We start from the raw sequence: 25,789 nt of genomic DNA, 5'->3' as shown, positions 1-25,789 counted from the left end.
ACCAAGAACTCCATAAGGAAGGAAAAGGAATGAGAGAAAGAACTTGTCTTTAAAAAATAAACAGCCATGGGTATTTCAGGAAGCAATAAAAAACAGTAATGTAATGGCAACCTAGCATGTATCTTATCATTTTGGCATCATCTTGGTTTGTTACACATTATGCTATAAACAGCAAAAATAACCCAAACCCCATCCTTTACCTAAAAGAGTAGAGCTTTTTGTAAGAGTTTTATGAAATTCACCAAACATTGTTCCACTGCTCTCTAATTGTGTTCTCACAACTGTGTGCTAAATAATGAATCATAACTTTATTGAATATAATTGACTGCATTTGCCCAATATGCTCACTATATAGGTAGTCTTTGACTTACAACCATAACTGAGACTGGCAATTACAGTTAAAAGTTGTGATGGTTATAAAGTGGGTCATTGCATGAGCATAGTTGATTTTGACTTTTTTTGTGATGGACATTAAATGAACACAATGGTTATAAAGCGAACAGCGTGGTTACTAAGTGAATACCGCAGTTGTTAAGCAAAACCATTGTTTGTTGTGGGGCTTTTCCTCCAAAAAAGAGAAATAAAACATTGGTTTCAGGAAAAACTGTTGTAATCATCCAAACTGTTGTGGTCGCATGACCATGGGCACTGCAAACCACCATAGATGTGGGCTGGTTGCAGGATACATTTGCTTTACAGTAGTTGTCCATGTTCCCTCCCACAATTCCTTCCAGACTTCAACAATGTATACATACCACACCCAATATGTGGGAGATGTATTGCATGCCAAACTGTTTGCTCTCAGGTGGCCAGAACTCCAGAAAACTCTCCAGATCCATCCGCAACTCCTTCTTTTCCTCCTCCCCGAAATGTTCCACGTGATTTTGTAGGCTGTCAGTGGAAACCAGACACCCCTCAGTAAGGCCACCTCCTTCTCTTTCAATTCTCCAAAGGATTCGGGCAGCCAGCCTAGTAGGAGAAGAGTATATAACACTATATAAGAATAGAAACCTTTTCCCCCACCCCCCCCACCCCGCCCGTTTTGTTCTGGGAGACTGCCTCAAATGTTCCTGCAGTTTTCTAAGCAAGATTTTTTTTTGGCATTTTTTGGCATTCTAGGCAAGATTGATTTGGCATTGCTTCTTTTCTAGGAATGAGAAAAAAGTGACCATTCCAAAGTCACCCAGCTGGCTTTGTGCCTAAGGTAGAATTAAAATTCACGGGCTTCTGGTTTCTAGCCTGGTGCCTTCATCTCTATACCAAACTGCAAAACTTGCTTATTTTGCTTAATACTTTGTGAAATGGAATTGTGACACTCTCAGCATAGGTAGATTGTAATCAAAATTAAATAGGTCATTCCTGCATACACAAAGACTCTTAGGGCAGCTAAGAGGATTCCGGTTTATGTGTCAGAATTGGTACAATTTGCAGAATCAAGCAGACTCTTCTTTCTAAATTGAGATTCATGTTTAAGTACCCAAAAATAATCTGCAGTCTCTTTTTTTCTGTTAGCAAGAGAAACTTTATAGGTTGTTGGCTCTTCTAAGAAGCAACATCCATTTTGGCTATGTACACATTTGTTTTATAAACCCTTCTCCTTTAAAGAGACATGGAACAGAATTCAAAGATTACGAATTATGCATGTACATTGAACAGTAAACCATTATGTCTGGCTTCAGGGATAGTATCCAACATCATTCAGTTCTCCTGCACATGTCTGACTTGAGGGCTACAAGATATGGGCTGCATCAGCCATCCTAGACTGCAAATATAAAAGGATATCACTGATTGAAAGGCTATGTCCCTGTGATTCTGCTCTTTTTACAGAGACATTCGAACAAAATTTATCTTCCTGATAATTAATAAGTATCCTGCCTGTTCTGACTCCATTTATCTTTAATGGTTGCTTGAAGACAAATGGATTGTAGTCACAGCTCAGGTAACTAGATTCTGCACAGCAGCACTAAAGATTCTTTGGAACCTGATGAACAATCCATTATAATTATATTACACAATTAATGCATTGAATCTTTTGGTATTATCACCTTGTTGCATTTTAGTAGCTAATGACTATGTTGTTGTTGTTAGTTGCAAAGTTGTGTCTCACCCATTGTGACCCCATGGACAACATTCTTCCAGGTCTTCCTGTCCTCTACCATCTTCTGGAGTCCATTTAAGCTCATGCCTACTGCTTCAGTGATTCCATCCAGCCACCTCATTCTCCTCTAGGACTGACCGGTTTGAACGCCTTGCAGTCCAAGGGACTCACAGGAGTCTTCCCAGCACCATAGTTCAAAAGCCTCAATTCTTTGGTGCTCAGCCTTTCTTATGGTCCAACTTTCACAGCCATTGCAACTGGGAAATCCATGGCCTTGACTATACACACTTTTGTTGACAGGGTGATGTCTCTGCTTTTTAGTATGCTGTCTAGATTTGCCATAGCTTTCCTCCCCAGGAGCAAGCGTCTTTTAATTTCTTGGCTGCAGTTCCCATCTACAGTGATCTTGGAGCCCAGGAAAATAAAATCTGTCACTACCTCCATTTCTTCCCCATCTATTTGCCAGGAATTCTGAGGGCTGGATGCCATGATCTTTTCTTAATGTTGAGTTTCAAGCCCACTTTTGGACTCTCCTTCTTCACCTGCATCAAGAGGCTCTCTAGTTCCTCTTCACTTTCTGCCATTAGAGTGGTATCATCTGCATACCTTAGGTTGTTGGTATTTCTCCCGGCAATCTTAATTCCAACTTTTGATTCATCTAGCCCCGCCTTTCTCATCATGTGCTCTGCATATAAGTTAAATAGGCAGGGTGACAGTATACAGCCTGTTGCCTGTCACTGTTGCTTCTTGACCCACATATAGGTTTCTCAAGAGACAAATAAGATGGTCTGGTACTCCCATCTCTTTAAGAACTTGCCACAGTTTGCTGTGATTAATCAAAGGCTTTAGCATAGTCAATGAAGCAGAAGTAGATGTTTTTCTGGAACTCCCTAGCTTTCTCCATGATCTAGCATATGTTGGCAATTTGATCTCTAGTTCCTCTGCTGCTTTGAAATCCTGTCTGTACTTCTGGTAGTTCTCGATCCACATACTGCTGGAGTCTAGTTTGTAGGATTTTAAGCATAACTTTACTAGCATGTGAAATGAGAGCAATGGTGCGATAGTTTGAACATTCTTTGGCATTGCCTTTCTTTGGAATTGGAATGTAAACTGACCTTTTCCAATCCTGTGGCCACTGTTGAGTTTTCCAAATTTGCTGGCAAATTGAGTGTAGCACTTTTATTGCATCGTCTTTTAAGATTTTAAATAGCTCAACTGGAGTGCTGTCACTTCCACTAGCTTTGTTGTTGCTCAAATTTCCTAAGGCCCATTTCACTTCACATTCTAGGATGTCTGGCTTGAGGTCAGTGACCACCCAATCGTGGTTATCTGGGATATTAAGCTCATTCTTGTATAGTTCTTCTGTGTAGTTTTGCCACCTCTTCTTAATCTCTTCTGCCTCTGTTAGGTCCCTGCCATTTTGGTTCTTTATCATGCCCATTTTTGCATGAAACCTTCCCTTCATCTCTCCAATTTTCTTGAAGAGGTCTCTGGGCCTCCCTATTCTATTGTTTTCTTCTATTTCTTTGCATTGTTCATTTAAGAAGGCATTCTTATCTCTTCTAGCTATTCTCTGGAATGCTGCATTCAATTGGGCATATCTTTCTCTTTCTCCCTTGCCTTTCGCTTCCCTTCTTTCCTCAGCTATTTGCAAGCTTCCTCAGACAGCCATTTTGCTTTCTTGCATTTATTTTTCTTTGGGATGGTTTTAGTTGCTACCTCTTGTACAATGTTGCGAACCTCCGTCCATAATTCTTCAGGCACTCTGTCTATCAGATCTAATTCCTTAAATCTATTTGTCACCTCTACTGTGTATTCATCAGGGATATGATTTAGTTCATATCTGAATGGCCTAGTGCTTTTCCCTACTTTCTTCAATTTAAGCCTAAATTTTGCAATGAGAAGCTGATGATCTGAGCCAGTCAGCTCCTGGTCTTGTTTTTACTGACTGTATAGAGCTTCTCCATCTTTGGCTGCAGAGCACATAGTCAATCTGATTTCTGTGTTGACCGTCTGGTGATGTCCATGTGTAGAGCCGTCTCTTGGGCTGTTGGAAAAGATTGTTTGCTATGACCATCGTATTCTCTTGACAAAATTCTATTAGCCTGTGCCCTGCTTCATTTTGTACTCCAAGGCCAAACTTGCCTGTTATTCCGGTTATCTTTTGGCTTCCTACTTTAGCATTCCAATCCCCCATGATGATGAGGACATCATTTTTTGGTGTTAATTCTATAAGGTGCTATAGGGCTTCATAGAACTGGTCAATTTCATCCTCTTCAGTACCAGTGGTTGGGGCGTAGATTTGGACTACTGTGATTTTGAATGGTTTGTCTTGGATTCGCACTGAGATCATTCTGTCATTTTGAGGATTGTATCCCAGTATTGCTTTTCCTACTCTTTTATTGACTATGAAGACTACTCCATTTCTTCTGAGGGATTCTTGCCCGCAGTAGTATACCAGATGGTCATCTGAATTAAATTCACCCATTCCTCTTCATTTTAGTTCGCTGATTCCTAAGATGTCGATGTTCAGTCTTATCATCTCATGTTTGACCATGTCCCGCTTTCCTTGATTCATGGATCTTACATTCCAGGTTCCTATGGAGAAAAAAATCTTTATAGAATCAGACTTTCCTTTCACCACCAGATGCATCCACAGCTGAGTGTCCTTTCGGCTTTGGCCCAGTCGCTTCATTCTTTCTGGCGCTACTAGTACTAGCCCTCTGCTCTTCCCCAGTAGCATACTGAACGCCTTCCGACCTGAGCGGCTCATCTTCCAGCGTCATGTCTTTTTGCCTTTTGGTACTGTCCATGGGGTTTTCATGGCAAAGATACTGGAGTGGGTTGCCATTTCCTTCTCCAGTGGATCACATTTTGTCAGAACTCTCTGCTATGACCTGTCCGTCTTGGGTGGCCCTGCACGGCATAGCTCATAGCTTCATTGAGTTACACAAGCCCCTTTGTTGCAACAAGGCAGTAATCCATAAACAGGAGCTAATAAGTAAGCCTTATGGTTAACACAAGTTCTGTGCCACGCCTGTGAACAATAGTTTACCTGTATGCAAGAATGGAAAAATCAATCTGAATTTTTCTTCAAATATACTCACAGTTGGAAACCTTTCAGAAGAACTAACTCTCTAGCTAGAAGTATAGTTTCCATTGAAGTTCACAATGCCTTCCTGCCTCATATATCATAATGGTGTATTTTTACCGAGATCCTATAAATAGGATGCCTGACAAGTGTGGAGTTCCACTGTAGTTAAACCTGAGAGTGCATAAATAGCCATTTCAAACATTCTCTCAAGCTGTCTTCCTTTAATAGAATATTAACACGCTCATATAATATTTGGAATGCCTACCTGTCTTTTTAAAAATAACTTTCTCAGTTTTGTGGTAAGCAATGAAAAAGTCAGAGATATACTCCAAATAATTTGCCTTGGCTAACCAATCACCTAATGAGCAACTGCAACAGAATTGAGAATCAAATCCAACAATGATTATAAGATATTATATAGGTGGCCCTTGTTATTTACAATGGTTCTGTTGTAGTGTGAAAGCATGGAAATAAAAAGGCCAAGTCAATGGAATTTGGAGGTTAAATTCCAGAGCCTATGGTTGCCCTTTTTTCAAGTACCCCCTTTCTTTTTCTTCTATTGAAGTCATAGATGTCATATATTTGCTCCTCCTTCTCCTTACTTAATCCCAGCAGATCCTACTGAATCAGTCCAGGTGTGAGGCTCCATATGACTTGAGCACAGGTGTCAAACTTAATCACGTCATGTGATATATGGTATTGTGACTTTTTTGCCTTTGCAGAGTTGGACTGGGCATGGCCTGCACATGACACATCTGGCCCGTGGGCCACCAGTTTGATACCCCTGGACTTGAGGAATCCATGGTGCTCTCTGCACTTGGTTGTTTTCTTGCAGACATTTCATTACCCAAACTTGGTAAAATCATCAGTGCTAGTCATCACCATCACTGATGATGTTACCTAGCTTGGGTAATGAAACATCTGAAAGGAAACAACCAAGCTCAGAGAGCACCAAGGGCCCCTCATCTCAACTCTGAGCTACAAATATTCTCCTTTATTGGTTCGATATGACTGGTCAATTGACTGCAGAAACTAGTCAATCTCTTCGTTATGGAAGAAGTTACATTGTTCCTACCACTTGGTTTATAATGACCTCCCTGCTCGGCATGGTTTTTCCAAATCTCAACAGAGAGGCCTCTTGATCATGCTGTGGAAATCAGTAATCTTCACAGCCTCTAGATCCACACAGCTCACTGTAACAACAACTAGTGGTTGAGATAGTCCTGTGTCCTCTAAATCCTGCAGCCGCAACACTGATGTTTCCTACCATTCTCCAGAAGCAGTGCCAGCTGTAATCACCAGCACTCTGAGCAGGGACTTTAGAGGAAAAATAACTATACAGTCACTGAACCATAAGCATCCTGTGAATAGAAGCAGCATCCAAACAATCTCATATGAATCTCTCTCAATGTCATCTTCCAAAAGACCTTTTCCTGATCCTTCCACCTTCTAAATGTTGCTGGACCAGAAAAAGGCCTTTAGAATATTTTTGCCCATTCACTATAAAATTCTCATACATCAACCACTGAAATTGTCCCAAATTTTGCAGTTATTTATGGTTTCAGAAAGATAGAAGCCTTATACAACTGAACCTACTGTATGTTGATTTCTGTATGAGCCAGCAGCCTTTTTTAATAGGAGAAAAACACCAATTGTATATTGTGAGGAAACAATGTTGAATTTGATGTGGGGACCTCATTTTTTATGTTGGAATGGGAGTAATGGTGAAACTATATATGTGTGACATAAAACCCCATGGGTTTTTTTTAAAAAAATCTGCTTTATATACTATAATTTATCTTCTAGATGCATTTTACATCTTTTTTCATTTTAACTTGTTTTATTTCTCTTTGTTATTTTAAATGATTTTTTTAACATTAAAAGAACTCTTTAAAAAATGAAGCTGTAGACTGAAATGAGACCAAGAAATATTTTAGATAAAATAAGTTGAACAGATGGAAATGTGACAGCAATAAAAGAATTCATGAGCATCAACAGCAAAGTAAATGACAAAATAATTTTGATACTCTATCTCAAAATGTTGACACTTTTTCATTTGTGTTGGACTGCAAATATGTAATTGTAATGTTTCTATAATTTCACTGCACATATATTGTCAGTTTCACATCATGATACTTTGATTTGGATGCAAGCATAAGTTTCATCATTTCATCACCATCATTTGGACCATAATATTTCAGAGAAATGGGTCTTCTCCATGAGCACTATAATGGGTGAAATTGTGAGGATTGAGCAATCACTACAACTATAAAAATATTAAAACACTATCTTCCATTTTAATAATGGAATTCAATGCCTCCTTTCATTTCATGCACACAGAAAAAAAGAAGCAAATTAGAATAAAACATTCAAGAGGATAAATGGTAATTTTTGCCAATTAGACTTTCCTTCCAGAGGAAAGGGATTAAAAATTGCCCTGCATTTCAACTTGCCTGAACCTTGAACAAAGCTTTTTAAAGCCATAAATATTTCATTACAAACTCATTAGTTCTTTTCTCACTGCTGATCCTTTCACCTGATGTTTTCATTTGGGGCTGCCCCACGCTTTTTGATAGCAGAACATTCACTCTTGTGATTCAACCAGGCATCCTTCTGGCAGGTACGATCACAATAGTGGGCAAACTTGCACTGGCCACAACGATGGAGTTTCTCATGCCTCTTGAAGCAAGTATGGCAGACTAGGTGCGTGAGGCTGAAAGGAGGAAAACAATGTCTTAATCATCACTTGGAAATTGCAGTTCAATTCTTAATTAATAAGATTCCACAGCATGCTCCCAGACTTTCCAGTGCCCATTTTCAAAGACATTATGCGCACACTCTCTCTCACACACACACATACACACACTAATTTCCTTTTTTCATTTATTTCCTATCTTTCTCAAGAGCTCAAAGCAGTCTCCTGTAATTTTATTCTCATTAAAAAAGTCAAAATGGTCAATACTCCTGCTTATTATAACAGTGAGCAAGAAAACTGTGCATTGGTTGGGCTGAAACATAATGACTGGCCCAAAGTTACCCATGGTTGAGGGTAAACATGAGCCTTGGTTAATCTAATCATAGTATGAAATCACATCCACTTCACTGACAAAATATTTGCTTTGGGCAGATAATTTTGTGTCCAAGGCATAACATTATTTCATCAGCAAATGCAGCCTAGGATTACATTGGCTTTTTTGGCAGCTGCCAACTGATACTTATGTGGTGGTCCACTAGGACACTTAGATATCTCTCACAGTTACTACTGTTGAATCAGATATTGCCTATTCTATTCTTATGCATTTGGGGTTTTTTGCCTGAACTGCATCTTATTGGATAGGGCTCAATGCTGTCAAGATCTTTTTGAATCTTGACTCTATCTTCCAAAGTGTTAGCAATTACCCCAGCTTGGTGTCATCTGCAAATTTCCTGAGTTTTCCTTCTATCCCCACGTCTAGGTCATTTATGAAGATGTTGAAGAATACTGGGGCCAAGACCAAACATTGATGTATCCCAGTGCATGCTTCTCTCCATATAGATTTAGTTCCAAGTATCCCTTCCAAGTATACTACATACACAGCATTTTGTTGATTCACTAATTTAATTACTTTATCAAAAAAAGGCAAAGTTTGTCTGGCATGATCTGTTTTTAACAAAACCATTCTGGCTTCCACTAATCACTTGTTTGTTTCTAGGTGCTCAGAGGTCCTCTACTTGATTTTCCCATGTAGTGATGTCAGACTGATTGGCTTCTAATTTCCTGATTCCATTATTCCTCCTTTTTGTAGACTGCTATTGCATCAACTCTTTTCCAGTACTTTGGTATTTCCATGTGCTACATGAGTTTTGAAAGATTACATTCAGTTGCTCCAAGATGATACCTGTCAGCTCCTTCAAAATTCTAGGATAAACTATCTGGCCCAAGTGATTTGTACTCATCCAAAGTGGATAAGTATTCTCTTACTAATTCCTTATCTATTTTGAATTATATACCTGTTCAATCTCCCTCTAATAGGTTGGGCTTTTTCTTCCTTTTGCATAAAAAACAGATGTAAAGAAGAAATTAAGCAGTTCTGCTTTCTCCCTGCTGCCTATCACCTTCTTCCATCTGCTCCCATGAGTGGACTTATTGTAATAATAATAATAATAATAATAATAATAATAATAATAATAATAATAATAATAATAATAATAATAATAATAATAACAACAACAACAACAACAACAACAACAACAACAACAATAGTGTTGGAAGGGACCTTGGAGGTCATCTAGTCTAACCCCCTGCTCAGGCAGGAAACCTTATACCATTTCAGGCAAGTGGCTGTCCAGTCTCTTCTTAAAAACCTCCAGTGTTGCAGCATTCACCACCTCTGGAGGCAGGTTGTTCCACTGGTTAATTGTTCTAACTGTCAAGAAGTTTCTCCTTAGTTCTAGGTTGCTTCTCTCCTTGACTAGTTTCCATACATTGCTTCTTGTCCTGCTTTCAGGTGCTTTGGAGAATAGCTTGACTCCCTCTTCTTTGTGGTAGCCCCTGAGATATTGGAACACTGCTATCATGTCACCCCTCACTCTTCTCTTCGTTAAACTACACATATCCAATTCCAGCAACCGTTCCCTATATGTTTTGGCCTCCAGCCCCCTAATCATCTTTGTTGCTCTTCTCTGTACCCTTTCTAGAGTCTCGACATCTTTTTTACATCGTGGTGACCAAAACTGGATGCAGTATTCCAGGTGTGGCCTTACCAAAGCATTGTAAAGTGGTATTAGTACTTCACTTGATCTTGATTCTATCCCTCTGTTAATGCAGCCTAGCACTGTGTTGGCTTTTTTGGCAGCTGCAGCACACTGCTGGCTCATATTTAAGTGATTGTCTACTAGGACTCCGAGATCCCTCTCACAGTTACTACTATTGAGCAAGGTACCACCTATACTATACCTGTGCATTTGATTTTTCCTGCCTAAATGTAGAACCTTACTTTTTTCACCATTGAATTTCATTTTGTTAGATAGTGCCCAGTGTTCGAGTCTGTCCAGATCCTTCTGTATCTTAAGCCTATCTTCTGGAGTATTGGCTATTCCTGCCAGCTTGGTGTCGTCTGCAAATTTGATGAGTTCCCCATCTATCCCCTCATCCAAGTCATTAATGAAGATATTGAAGAGCACTGGGCCCAGAACAGAGCCCTGGGGCACCCCACTACACACTTCCTTCCATGTAGATGCAGTTCCATTGAGGACCACACGCTGAGTATGGCCTGTCAGCTACGAATCCATCTGGTGGTGATGCTGTCTAACCCACATTTTTCTAGCTTATCAAGTAGTAGGTTGTGATCTACTTTATCAAATGCCTTACTGAAGTCCAAGTAAATTATATCTACAGCATTCCTCTGGTCCACTAATTTTGTCACTTGGTCAAAGAATGTAATAAGATTTGTCTGGCATGATCTGTTTTTGACAAACCCATGTTGACTTTTAGTGATGACTTTGTTTGCATCAAGTTGCTCGCTGATTTGTTGTTTGATTATCTTTTCCAGAATCTTCCCAGGTATTGAGGTCAGGCTGATAGGTCTGTAGTTTCCTGGATCTATTTTTTTCCCTTTTTTGAATATGGGAACTACATCAGCTCTCTTCCAGTCCTCTGGTAGTTCCCCAGTGCTCCAGGATCTTTGAAAAATATAGTTCAGTGGTTCTGAGATCACGTCTGCCAGTTCCTTGAGAACTTTGGGGTGTAATCCATCTGGTCCTGGTGATTTGAACTCGTCTAGGCTGGACAGGTGTTCACTTACCATTTTTTTTGCCTATCTTAACTTGCGTTTCTATTCTGTTTTTTATGGCACTGGTTTTGGTAGGTTGGACTGTTTTTTCCCTTTGTGTAAAGACAGATGCAAAAAACGAGTTGAATAGTTCTGCTTTCTCCCTATTGCTTGTCACCTTCTTGCCACTTTCCTCCACTAATGGACCAATTATTTCCTTAACTTTTTTCTTGTTTTTTATATGTTGAAAGAAGCATTTTTTGTTATTTTTGACTTTGGTTGCAAGCCTTAGTTCATTTTGAGCCTTAGCTTTCCTCACTTCATCTTTGCAGGCTCGGGCTATTTGCTGATATTCTGACTTAGTTATGTGCCCCTTTTTCCAATTCTTGTCCTTTTTATCTTTCAATTTATCAGAGAGTTCTTTATGCAGCCATGCTGGTTTCTTTTGAGAGCTGTTATTTTTTTTCTTTTTGGTATTGTACTAGACTGGACCTTTATTATCTCACTTTTCAAAATTTCCCAAGCTTCTTGAGTTGTTTTCCCCTTTAGGATTCTCATCCATGGAATTCTTCCCATGGTCTCTCTAAGTTTATTGAAATTAGCTCTTTTAAAGTCCAAGACTCTACTTTGGCTGTGTTCTATTGCTTGTGCCTCTAGAATGTTGAATTCCAATATTGCATGATCACTTCCCCCCAAGGTTCCTGTGGCTTCGACACCTTCTATCATTTCATCTCTGTTTGTGAGAATTAAATCCAATATGGCTAATCCCCTAGTTCCCTTCTCTACTTTTTGGGAGAGAAAGTTGTCTGCTAGGTTTGACAGGAATCTGTTTGATCTTCCACTTGGTGCAGAGTTTGTCTCCCAGTTGATATCAGGGTAATTAAAGTCCTCCATTACTATTGTGATGTGCTTCTTACATACCTTAGTTAGCTGACTAGCAAAAAGTTCATCTATTTCCTCTGCTTGGTTGGGCGGCCTATAGTACACACCTATGGCAATGTCATTTTTTCCCCTTTTATATTGACCCAAATGCATTCAGGTTTACAGTTTTCATCATTGTTGTGCTCTATTTCTGTAGAGATAAAGTTATTTCTTATATATAGAGCAACTCCACCTCCTCTTTTGTTTAGTCTGTTTCTTTTAAATAGTTTAAATCCCTCTAGCTCTGTGTTCCATTGGTAGGTTTCGTCCCACCATGTTTCTGTAATGGCAACAATATCATATCCGCCCTTATTTACCTGAATTTCTAGTTCACCCTGCTTACTGTTCATACTCTGTGCATTAGTGTATAGACATTTGAGTCCTTTATGACTGACCCTGTGTTTACTTGCTGCATAACTTGTGTGGTGCCTGGCTTCACCTATTTTCTTAGATTGCCGGGGACAGTGATGTTCTGTATCAATTAACTCACTATCCCCATTATTTAGTTTAAATGTTCCTCCAAAAAAGTTGTGATTTTATTGTTTCTTTGACTTTCTTCTTGTTCCTTACATATTGAAAGAAACATTTTTTAAAATTATTTTTGGCACTGGTTGGTAGTTTTAACTTATTCTGAGCCTAAGCTTTTCTGAGTCCCTCCTGGCAGATTCGGCCTGTTTGTTGGTATTCTGCTTTATGTGCCCCATCTTTCCATTTCCTGTATTTGACCTTTTTTGTCCCTCAGTTTGTCAGAAAGCTCTTTATGCAACCATACTGTTCTCATCTGGTGTCCAGAGGTAAAATCAGCACCTAAACCTTTGGCTTTCCAAAAGGGCCTTGAAATCTGACTCTGCCAATTGGCCAGGGTCCCAATGGGGACATGTCATACTGGAGGTGGTTAATGGATTGACATAAAACTCCACCTCTACTCCATTTGTGCATCTTGCTCCCTTTCTTGGAGTCTTTATTAATTTTAGGTAAATATTTGATATTTATTATTTTAATATTTTATCTTGTTTTATTTGGTTATAAGCCACCTAGAGTTAGCAAGTTGGCAAGATGGGCAGTATATACATTTAATAAGCCACTCAGTATATACATTTAATAAGCCAGTATATACATTTAATAAGCCACTCGGAGGCTTCAACTGGTGCAGAATGCGGCTGCGCGAGTTGTAATGGGGGTTTCCCGATACTCCCATGTAACACCTCTACTCCGTGAGCTGCATTGGCTTCCGGTTGCCCTCCGGGTGAAATTCAAGGTGCTGGTTATTACCTATAAAGCCCTACATGGCCTGGGTCCGGGTTATTTGAGGGAACACCTGCTGCCGGCATCAAACGCCCTTCGCCCAGTGCGCTCCCACAGGGAGGGTCTGCTCAGGGTTCCGCCGGTGAGAGATTGCCGGCGGGTGACACCCAGGGATAGGGCCTTCTCAGTGGGAGCGCCTGCCCTCTGGAACCAGCTGCCGGTGGAGCTGAGAACTGCCCCCGACCTCCGATCATTCCGCCGGGGCCTGAAGACCTGGCTCTTTGAGCTCTCGGGCCCAGGCTGAGGAGTAATTTTTTAATTGGGGTTTTAATTGTGTACAGGGTTAATTTAATATTTTTTAATATGGTTTTAACTTTTGTATATTGGATTTTTTAATTCCCTGTAAACCGCCCTGAGTCCTCAGGGAAAGGGCGGTATACAAATGCAACTAAATAAATAAATAATAAATAAATAAATAAATAAATAAATAAATAAATAAATAAAATCAAACAACTTTCCTTTCAGAATAGATATTTTGTTGTTGTTTTTATCTCTTGATGGTACATGGTTCATTAGTTTGATCCAAATTACCTTTAAGTCTGTATTTTTTTGCTGTGATGAGAAAGTTGAGACGCTACTTTCATGATCTCATTTTGTGGTGAACTAATCTCCAGCCCTCTTTCTGAAAGTTTGCTGTAGTAGCCTTAGGGTCAGAATCAAATAAAAAAACAAACTCATTGAATTGCTTTCTATAAGCAGGGTTGCTAATGGTGGGATTCCCACAGCATTCCTACAGCAGAGATAGTGGTCTCGTGCATAAATTCTAACAATCCACTTAAAATGGGCATTCTGCCATTTCTTGACCTTGGTTATCTGTCTTAACAGCTCTCTGTAAGCCATTTAATGAAAGGAACAAATACAGAAGAATAAAAGACACTTTCTCTATGATTTTCTTCCTATGGTTCAAATACGATAAGGTCATTGTGTTAAGACAAGTTTGATGACAACTGAAGTGTATACCAGACTCTCAGCTTAAAATGGCTTTTCCAATTGCTCTGGAGAAACCACATAAACCAGGCAGAATCCTTATGGCATGCACTATGCAAGGCTGACATCAGTCTGAAGTACCTGACTGGATTCTATCAATTGTCAAGTCAGTGCTGTGAAAAGATGCTGCAGAGTTTGTTCTCCTTATAAGGAAACAAGGAGACAGAAGTCTGATTAAAACAGCTTTAACTCCCTTGTGTTCAAAATAGGAAAAAAATGGAACTTTGATTTTAGGTTTTAATGATTAGATTAGATTAGGTTATGTTGTTACTGAAACGGCTTGTATTTATTAGAAATGTAAAACAAAACGTTGAGGCTGCTTTCTGGTGTACTGAAAAGAGTTGGAAGTCATTCTTTTCTTTTTTCTTTTTTTTACCATACACTCCTTTCACCTTTCCTTTTTGATCTGTATTTCCATTTGTATTTTACAGTATAATAAACTCTAATAAAAACAGTTATAGCTGAATTAATCTGTCATAGGGAAGTGAGGAGACCGTGAAGGAGGGCAAGTAGCAACATTGTCCAGGAAATAAATTTTAATTTAATTTAATTTAATAATATTTGTATACCGCCCTTCTCCCTGAGGACTCAGGGCGGTTCACAGGGCAGAATAAAATACTAAATACAAACATTAAAAAAAAGATTAAATGATTGCCCAAGTTAAAACAATTGGAATAAAGTTAAAATTAAGACACCAAAAATAAAAAACCCCACCAATCCCCATCAGGCTAGGCCGGCTTGAACAAACAGAAACGTCTTAAGATCGCGACGAAAGGAGCGAAGATCGGGCGCCATCCGGAGCTCTACCGGTAGCTGATTCCACAGCTCCGGGGCGCCCACAGAGAAGGATCTCCCCCTGGGGGCCACCAATCGACATTCTCTGATCGGTGGCACCCTGAGGAGGCCCTCTCTCATCAGGCTCATAGAAATTGCAAATCTATCTACCTGAGGATAAATCCCATTGAACTTACTGGGTAGCTACAGTCTTGTGAAAAAGAAAGTACACCCACTTTCAGTTCTATGATTTTATATATCAGGACATAGTAAAAATCATCTGGTCCTTAGCAGTTCTTAAAAGTAGGTAAATATAATCTCAGATGAACAACACATGATACATTACAGCATGTCATCATTTATTTTACAAAAAAGAAAACCAAGATGTATTTACCTACTTACCTAAGACCATAATTTCCTGGCAGGGCCAAAATGAGAAAATACAGTAAATTAAGTAAACAAAAATAAGCTCACTGTACTAATACAGTATTCTGAATCTCATAGGAACCAATCAACTTTCAGGAAAAAGGACAAAACAGTTATAGCCAAAATGATGGTTGTCAGTAGCTGGCATGTTGCCTGTGATTCAGGATATGATATACTGCCATCAGGACTGTGGCCATTGCTAGACTGGACTACCTTGAATTTGTCCATACTCTGTCTCTGCCTCAAAAATGATTCAGAAAGGTATTTTGGAACATGGAGGACTGCAAGGGCAGCACCTCTTTAAAGCAGTATCTTTTAAAAGTCTTCCTCAAGAAGCTGAAGAATATAGCCTTGCGGGGGTTGTTTTGTTTTTTTGTTTGTTTTTTTACTGGCTCTAAATTGGTGACTATCATCCCATCTGCTAGCCACAGTTAAGGTATGCATTGTACGGGTAGTCCTTGACTTACAATCATTAGTTTAGTGACCATTCAAAATTACAATAGCACTGAAAAAAGTGACTTACAACTGATCCTCACACTTACATCCATTGTGACATCTCCATTGTCACATGATCAGAATATCAGTGCCTGGCAACCGGCATTTATTTACAATGGTTGCAGCATCCCAGAGTCATGTGATCACCATTTGGGAGCTTCCCCAGCTGGTTTCCACCAAGCAAAGTCAATGGGGGGAAGCCAGATGTGCTTAATGACCATGTGATCCACTTAACCATTGCAGTGATTCCCTTAACAACCATGGCAAAAAAGGTCATAAAATTGAGTGTGACTTATTTAACAATGCCTTGCTTAACAATAGAAATTTTGGTCTCAGTTATTATCATAAGTTGAGGACTACCTATATAAAGATGTGCTTTTTTTAATTGGTCCTAAACTTCTCTGACCATGCCCTGTAACATTTTATAAGAGGAGTACATTTTTCACACATGGTAATATTTTATACAATTGTAAAACAAATAGTGTAAAGTTTTACAGCATAGGGTTGCTGTTTTTCCCCTCATTCCTTTTTCCCCAACTCCTTGCCAAAAATTGTCTCTAATAACTTTTACTTTCCAAAGCGAACCATCACCCCACCACCAGTCTGGTTTGTAAAGGGTGTTTCCCAGCAGAGGACCCTATGACAAGAAAGGAGGAAAGGATGTATTTTCTCTTTCTCTTCCTCCTATTCATTGCCCTGGGAAAAAAGAGATCCAGGCACGCTGCCATTGTCTGCCAGGTTCTTCCAGGCTTGCTAGAATTATCATTGCTGCAGAACAATGACAACAGATGCTGTAATGTAAAAGAGCCTAGCACATTAAATGACAGAGGGAATGGTGAGGGTGACCTTGCTTTTCCTTCTACTTCTTAGATGCATACACATATTAGATGGACACTATTTTCTCTCAGATACATAAACACAATTATATTGTGGTTTTTCGCACAGGAGCATTGTTAATCTTTACTGTATTATTTCAATTTTAATAAATGCATTGCCAAAAGGATCACATCGACCCACAAACAATTCCCAATACAGCTAATCTGAGATGGAATTTGCTTTTGAGAATTGAAATATGGGGGCGAGGATGTTAATGTTAAATTCTATCAATCATCAAAGAGTATAATGGGCTAATTTCCCCAATTGTTCTCCAGCTGTGTTGGCATGACAGAATCAGTGTTCTCACACCTCCAGAGTGTTGCTATTGAAGCTTCTAGGACTGGATCCCCAAAATACCTGGATATACAAAATTTATAACATTTGCCTTCTCCAACTGGAAAAAGCTACTATGTCTGCAGACATTTTCCTCAATGAGAAAACTGAAGCTCTGTCTTCTAGCTCAACTGTGTAAAGACTTCTTAAATGTCTGAAATGAAATCCACCATAATCACACATGCCCTTTTCCAGGACTTAGTTGCAAGACTCAAGAGGGATAAAAATAACAATGGACTGCAAAAATGCACAATTGTAATGGCAGTCCTGGAAGTAAAAGTATTACTTATCAAAATATTTTTAATAAAGCTAAAGATAATTGTTTTGAAGACAAGTGAACAGCAACCAGAAAATTGATGTTATATAACAGTAACAACTTCCACTCAACAATAACCTAGCAGCTACAGTTTCAAAGTTATCTGTTTTATTGTCATGTATAGTGTATTAGCCCCTTCATGGATTACTGCCTTGTCGTGGCGAAGGGGCTTGCGTAATTCAATGAAGCTATGAGCTATGCCGTGCAGGGCCACTCAAGACGGACAGGTCATAGCAGAGAGTTCTGACAAAACGTGATCCACTGGAGAAGGAAATGGCAAACCACTCCAGTATCTTTGCCATGAAAACCCTATGGACAGTACCAAAAGGCAAAACGATATGACGCTGGAAGATGAGCCCCTCAGGTCGGAAGGCGTCCAATATGCTACTGGGGAAGAGCAGAGGGCTAGTACTAGTAGCGCCAGAAAGAATGAAGCGACTGGGCCAAAGCCGAAAGGACGCTCAGCTGTGGATGTGTCTGGTGGTGAAAGGAAAGTCCGATGCTGTAAAGATTTTTTCTCCATAGGAACCTGGAATGTAAGATCCATGAATCAAGGAAAGCTGGACGTGGTCAAACAAGAGATGACAAGACTGAACATCGACATCTTAGGTATCAGCGAACTAAAATGGACAGGAATGGGTGAATTTAATTCAGATGACCATCAGGTATACTACTGTGGGCAAGAATCCTTCAGAAGAAATGGAGTAGCCTTCATAGTCAATAAAAGAGTAGGAAAAGCAATACTGGGATACAATCCTCAAAATGACAGAATGATCTCAGTTCGAATCCAAGGCAAACCATTCAATATCACAGTAGTCCAAGTCTATGCCCCAACCACCAGTGCTGAAGAGGATGAAATTGACCAGTTCTATGAAGCACTACAGCACCTTATAGAACTAACACCAAAAAATGATGTTCTTATCATCATGGGGGATTGGAATGCTAAAGTAGGAAGCCAAAAGATAACTGGAATAACAGGCAAGTTTGGCCTTGGAGTGCAAAATGAAGCAGGGCACAGGCTGATAGAATTCTGTCAAGAGAATACGATGGTCATAGCAAACACTCTTTTCCAACAACCCAAGAGACGGCTCTACACATGGACATCACCAGATGGTCAACACAGAAATCAGATTGACTATATGCTCTGCAGCCAAAGATGGAGAAGCTCTATACAGTCAGTAAAAACAAGACCAGGAGCTGACTGTGGCTCAGACCATGAGCTTCTCCTTGCAAAGTTTAGGCTTAAACTGAAGAAAGTAGGGAAAAGCACTAGGCCAGTCAGGTATGAATTAAATCATATCCCTGTTGAATATACAGTAGAGGTGACAAATAGATTTAAGGAATTAGATCTGATAGACAGAGTGCCTGAAGAACTATGGACAGAGGTTTGTGACATTGTACAACAGGTAGCAACCAAAACCATCCCAAAGAAAAAGAAATGCAAGAAAGCAAAATGGCTGTCTGAGGAAGCTTTGCAAATAGCTGAGGAAAGGAGGGAAGCGAAAGGCAAGGGAGAAAAAGAAAGATACACCCAATTGAATGCAGAATTCCAGAGAATAGCTAGAAGAGATAAGAATGCCTTCTTAAATGAACAGTGCAAAGAAATAGAAGAAAACAATAGAATAGGGAGGACCAGAGATCTTTTCAAGAAAATTAGAGAAATGAAGGGAACGTTTAATGCAAAAATGGGCATGATAAAGGACCAAAATGGCAGGGACCTAACAGAGGCAGAAGAGATTAAGAAGAGGTGGCAAAATTACACAGAAGAACTATACAAGAATGAGCTTAACGTCCCTGATAATCACAATGAGGTGGTCACTGACCTCGAGCCAGACATCCTAGAATGTGAAGTGAAGTGGGCCTTAGAAAAGCTGAGCAACAACAAAGCTAGTGGAGGTGACAGTATTCCAGCTGAGCTATTCAAAATCTTAAAAGACAATGCAGTAAAAGTGCTACACTCAATTTGCCAGCAAATTTGGAAAACTCAACAGTGGCCACAGGATTGGAAAAGATCAGTTTACATTCCAATTCCTAAGAAAGGCAGTGCCAAAGAATGTTCAAACTATCGCACCATTGCACTCATTTCTCATGCTAGTAAAGTCATGCTTAAAATCCTACAAGCTAGACTTCAGCAGTTTGTGGATCGAGAACTACCAGAAGTGCAGGCAGGATTTCGAAGAGGCAGAGGAACTAGAGATCAAATTGCCAACATACGCTGGATCATGGAGAAAGCTAGGGAGTTCCAGAAAAACATCTACTTCTGCTTCATTGACTATGCTAAAGCCTTTGATTGTGTGGATCATAACAAACTGTGGCAAGTTCTTAAAGAGATGGGAGTACCAGACCATCTTATTGGGCTCTTGAGAAACCTATATGCGGGTCAAGAAGCAACAGTGAGAACTGGACACGGAACCACTGATTGGTTCAAAATTGGGAAAGGAGTCCGGCAAGGCTGTATACTGTCGCCCTGCCTATTTAACTTATATGCAGAGCACATCATGAGAAAGGCAGGGCTAGATGAATCAAAAGTTGGAATTAAGATTGCCGGAAGAAATATCAACAATCTAAGATACGCAGATGATACCACTCTAATGGCAGAAAGTGAAGAAGAACTAAAGAGCCTCTTGTTGCAGGTGAAGAAGGAGAGTGCAAAACTTGGGTTGAAACTTAACATTAAGAAAACCAAGATCATGGCATCTGGCCCTCTCAATTCCTGGCAAATAGATGGGGAAGAAATGGAGGTAGTGACAGATTTTATTTTCCTGGGCTCCAAGATCACTGCAGATGGGGACTGTAGCCAAGAAATTAAAAGACGCTTGCTCCTGGGGAGGAAAGCCATGGCAAATCTAGACAGCACACTAAAAAGCAGAGACATCACCCTGTCAACAAAAGTGCGTATAGTCAAGGCTATGGTCTTTCCAGTTGCAATGTATGGTAGTGAAAGTTGGACCATAAGAAAGGCTGAGCGCCAAAGAATTGAGGCCTTTGAACTGTGGTGCTGGAGAAGACTCCTGCGAGTCCCTTGGACTGCAAGGCGATCAAACCGGTCAGTCCTAGAGGAGATCAATCCTGACTGCTCTTTAGAAGGCCAGATCCTGAAGCTAAAACTCAAGTACTTTGGCCACCTAATGAGAAGGAAGGACTCCCTGGAGAAGAGCCTAATGCTGGGGAAGATCGAGGGCAATAGAAGAAGGGGACGACAGAGAATGAGGTGGCTGGATGGAGTCACTGAAGCAGTAGGCGTGAGCTTAAATGGACTCCAGAAGATGGTAGAGGACAGGAAGGCCTGGAGGAATGTTGTCCATAGGGTCGCGATGGGTCGGACACGACTTCGCAGCTAACAACAACAACAAATAGTGTATTAGAATGATCTAGATGTATAATAATGAAGACCTGAGTCTCTGTAATCAGGGCTTCATGGTTCAGGGTTATGTTTGCAATTGATGCAGCAGCATAGCTGGGTGAAGGGCCCCTGGTTTCCACTTACTCTTCAAGTCATTGCCTTGAGTCCAAGTTGTGACCATTTCCTTCAAATGGGAGATGACCCCATTCAGAACAATCATTTTAACAAGCCAAGCTATTTCTGGAGAAACATAAATCCATTTCTGCTGGTTTCAGACATAGCTTCTGTTTGCTCTAACCTGCGGACACTAGATTACTACAGATTGTTTTGCAAGATTTAAGGTATCCATTTTGTCAATTAAATTGCTCCCTGTTGCCCTCCTCAAAACAATAATTCTAGGATTCTGCCCTTCTCCACTCAAGCAATTTAGTGGCATGTCTTCTGCAGTTCCTCTGAAGTCTGTAGACCAAATCATTATTTTCTTAAGGAAAGAAAGCCACATAAAAGGTGAGTTTAGCTTCTGGCAATCAATTAAAATCATAAAATAATAGGGCTGGAAGGGACCCCAGAGGTCTTCTAATCCAAACCCTGGCAAGAGCCTTATACCATCCCAGTCCAATGGTTGTCCAGTCTATTCCTGAAAACCTCCAGTGATGGAGCACCCACAACTCTAAGATGCAAGCAATTCCATTAATTGCTCTCACTGTCAGAAAAAAATGTCCTTATAGGTTAGATCTCTCTTTGACAAGGTTTCACCCATTACTTCTTGTCCTGCCCTTAGTGCCCTATAGAATAAATCAAACCCCTCTTCTTTGTGTTAGCTCCTCAAGTACTGGAAGACAGCTACCATGTCCCCCCTAATCCTTTTCTCCAACAAGCTAGACATGCTTAGCAACCTCAACTGTTCATTGTACGATTTAGCCTTCAGACCCTGTCATTTTTGTTTCTCTTTTCTGCATCCTTTTGAGAGTCTCAACAATTTTTTTGTATTGTGATGACCAGAAATGGATGCAGTGTTTCAGGTGTGGTCTCACCAATGCAGTGTAAAGCAGTAATGCCACTTCTCATTGTCTTGACGCTATCTCTCACTGCAGTACTTCACTGGGTTATATATTTGAAGAAAATGTTCCAATGTTCATCCAAAGGTTTCATGTCTAGGAAAAGTAGCAACATTGGATAGTGATGGTGGTGGACGAAGCTAGCTTAGCTACAAGCAATGATTCCAAAGCTGAAGAATTCATGTACACTGCTCTTTTTCCTCCCAGCCAAAGAGAAAAGGCTCAAGGAGATTCAAGAGGTTGAACTAAAGAGGTAAAATAGCATGCCTAAATATAGCACCAGGACCCAAGGAGAGCACTGAGAGAGCCTTTATTACTATTCATATTTGGAGGAAAGGGGCTAAAGGAAAATTTAGTGCTTTACTATATAGTGGCCTGAGTTGATGGCAAAGCCAATGTTGTTGGTTCTACATCATTTTTGCAGTTCAGCATATGTTCCCTATGAAAAACCAATTACCTCTTTTAGATTTGTTAGTAAGAAGATGCAATATGGATATACTAGGAGTGGAATCCCTACTGTCATTTCAGGGACACGACTTGTCCAGCACTGGCCACATCCAAAAGCAGGTAAGGCAAGACTAGCATATTCCTCCAGATTGCTGATTAAGCAGTGCTCCAGGTCCTACAGAAATCTGTGAACAAAGTAATCTAGCTAAACAGGCTTCCCTATTTCATATATCCATAATCACTTATGGATTATAAAACAAGGGAACCCACCAAGGTACAGTCCTACAACTAAGGCACTTTCCACCCACATTGTCTGTGCATTCATGATAAATTAAGAAGTGACAGTCATCCAGTAATTCTTGGAGAATGTACGAGATCTTATACAAATCTAAATTCATATTCTGATTTTTTTTAAAAAGGCCAGGAATTTAAAGCATCCTTTTTAAACTGTAGAGAAGAAGGGATCTGGAGGGAAGCCAATAGGGAAAATATTTTATGAATCTTATTCTTATCATTTTATATTAATAATATCTGAGTAATAGCTATTATCAATGAAATTCCCAGTAAGAGCTTCTGGATATACCAGACTGCACAATCTCAGTTCATTGTTGATATATGTACTCATATAGCACCAATAAGGTGTTAAATGTTCTTTTGTACCCTGAGCATATTATGCTGACATTGCATGGTTGTGGGGAAGGGTTATCTGAGCCTGATAAGCAGTGATTTTCTAAAGGTACACTACAACTTCCAAGTCAGAGATGAAAAGAGGAATCTCCTGTCTCATCATTGTTCCAGAAAACTAACTCTGTCTGAGAAGTTACTCTTATTGTCTCATCTGTGAGTTGGACAAGGAGTTCTAACTTTCTCCCTGATTACAACATGATGAATAATATCTCTCTTGTACCATCTCTCTCTTTTCACTTCCCACTTGCTTCCTAACAATGCACACATTAGTTTTCCCTGCTTACCTGTCAAATTCCACCACAGCAGTTTTCCCTGCTTACCTGTCAAATACCACTGCAGAATAGGCTCGCTCTGCAAAAATTACATCTCCAGCCCAAAATTCTTTTGTTGCTTTCAGCCCCCTGCCTTTGCCTTCTGGATTGAAAACTTCAACTGTTTCCATGCCTCCTTTTTCTATATCAGGACATCTAAGCTTTTCACACAGGAAGGTTCCAAATGACTCAGACTTTGTGTCACTCCTGCTCTTTAAAGACTTCCCAACTTTCAGAGAACCAATCCTATAAATGGGCAGTCTTAGGACCTCCCAAATAGTACCCTTCCTCTAAGGGGAACAGGAAAGCCTTATTTTTAAGTTCATCAAATGCCTTTGCAGACAGAAAAGAAAGATTGGCAACACGCTATCAGGGTTATCTTCATGAAACCGTGAGTAAAATTCTATTACTCTTGGGAAAAATGGTCATGCAATAGCTATAACATTCAGTTTACTGTCTCCTGTTGGGAAGTTAATGTGTGTTCTGGCAAGTATTTTTGGAAGCCAGATGCTTCTGCCTGTCAGAGATCAACAGCTGAGTATCTGCTAAGTGGCATGACTGGTATGCAGTGTCTATTAACATTTAATATTATCTACTCTCTTTTTTAAAAAAAATAAACAATGATGCATTTATTTCATATGCAATCAGAGCTATGTTAGGTTGAAATTTAAAACCAGGAACTGAAAATATACCCTGGTAGACAATGTAGTTAGGTCCCCATCTGAGAAATGTGTGAAAGTAAAGTATACAGAAGCCAGAAGACCTTGCAGGATTCACTTTCTAAAATGATAGTAACAGCTTGGCCTACCAAAACATAAAAAAGTGTTACTTGTGTTGCAGTGAATACTAAACTACACTAAATATAATACTATTCTATACTAAATAAAAGTAACATTTTGTGCTGAACGTCTGTACTAAGGGAAGTCAAATTTAATCACACTATAAGGTAAATTCCATTGCCTGGGAATAGAAATTAAAGTTACTGTTGAAACTTGTAACTTTTATTGCTTTTTTAATTTATTTTATACCTAATAATAAAGAGAGGAAAGAATAAAGGATTATTTCAATCATCCACCATTAATAAAAGTCTTATTTTTATAATTCCTGTTATTTTGATTATTTCTCTGGGCATTTTTGCAATTGTAAAATCTGGAATATGTCATTAATTCATTCAGTGGTCATTTCTAAGAAAGCAAGCTTTTTAAGATGTTTTAAATTGGCACACATACAGTATGTAATTAATCTCTAAATTAATCCATTTTATCTCTGGTAAAGAAGGCAATTTCCCTCCCCTTGAAAGGATTCACCATCCAGGAGAGACTTTTATCTTTAAATTTTTAGCAGGTGGTTGAACAAAAGGAAATAATTTAGACATTTCCCAGATTGTAGGGTGAAATTTTCTAGGGTTCAGGAAAGAATCCAGCATATCCAGATTTCTAGATGCAATAAGTATTAGGAGGGAACTGTAGAGCTTCAAAAAAAGATGCTTCAAAGAGCTAACATAGCACTTACTAGTAACTCTCTTAATACAGCTACCTGTTTTCCCAAAAGTAAGACCCAGCCTGATAGTAAGCCCTAGCTTGATTTGGGGGGGGGGTCAAATATAAACCCTACTCCAAAACTAAGCCATAGTTTTGGGGTGAGTTGCACCCCAAAAATCAAGCTAGGGTGGGGCTAGGAGGGGAAGCTGCCCCACACACCCTGCACCCATTTACTGGTAGGACCACCACAGCCAGGACTCCCACACCCTGATACCTGTTGCACTCCTGCTTGACTTCTTCTGCAGCCGTTTGCTGTCACTTGCTGCCGGACGCCATGTTGCATATTGCACTGTTTCTGCTGCTTGCAACAGGATGCCACAAGGTGCTTTGGGCCACTTCCACTCCTCGTACACTTTGGGCCGCTTCTGCTTACTCACGCAGTGCTTCGGGCAGCTTCTGCTTGCTCGCGCAGCACTTCAGGCTGCTTCTGCTTGCTCATGCAATGCTTCAGGCTGCTTGTGCTTGCTTGTGCAGCACTTTGGGCCGAAGCTCCATGTGTCCTCCTGCTGTGAGCAGTGGACCCAGCCCAAAGCACTGCGGGAGCAAGCACAAGCAGCTTAAAGCACTGCATGAGCAAGCAGAAGTGGCCCGAAGTGTTCAAGGAGCAGAACGGCCCGAAACAGCATGCGGTGTCCTGCCGCAAACAAGTGGCAGGAAGCAGCCGCGGAAGAAATCAAGCAGCGACGCAACAGGTGTCAGGGTGTGGGAGGCCTGGCTGTGGTGGTCCTAAGGTAAGACACTCCCCAAAAATAAAACCTGGTGCTTCCTTGGGAGGCAAAAAAAAAATAAGACTGGGTCTTACTTTCAGGGAAACATGGTACATCTTTAATTCTTTAAATAGCTGCATCTTCTATCAGGATTGCATGCTTGTCTCTGTATAAACCTGGGAAAATGTGTTTGTTTTAAGGAGGTGCCAGCACTTGTTATATATGTCCAGGTACACACTAAAGCACTTTCTTCCATTTAATCAGAAGTCCATCTTGGTACTGTTGTGTTTTTTTAACAAGAGCAAGAGCACTTAGACTTA

At 40.0% G+C, this 25,789-nt stretch overlaps 1 protein-coding gene across 1 annotated transcript in view; it reads right to left on the bottom strand.

The window, feature by feature from the left end:
- Positions 1-23,569, bottom strand: part of SMYD1 (SET and MYND domain containing 1) — a 42,957-nt gene extending 19,388 nt beyond the window's left edge. The window contains exons 1-3 of the mRNA XM_083377937.1: positions 23,231-23,569; positions 7,729-7,905; positions 756-969 (exon numbers count right to left, since the gene is read on the bottom strand). Of these exons, the coding sequence (XP_083234063.1) occupies positions 756-969; positions 7,729-7,905; positions 23,231-23,352 (513 nt within the window). The 5' untranslated portion in view covers positions 23,353-23,569. The remainder of the gene's footprint in view (positions 1-755; positions 970-7,728; positions 7,906-23,230) is intronic.
- Between the last annotated feature and the right edge of the window lie 2,220 nt (positions 23,570-25,789).

The sequence above is a fragment of the Vipera ursinii genome, assembly GCF_947247035.1.
Source record: "Vipera ursinii genome assembly, chromosome: Z".
Lineage (NCBI taxonomy): Eukaryota > Metazoa > Chordata > Lepidosauria > Squamata > Viperidae > Vipera > Vipera ursinii.
The sequence above is the reverse complement of the archived record's forward strand: the minus strand, read 5'-3'. Positions and strand labels throughout refer to the sequence as shown.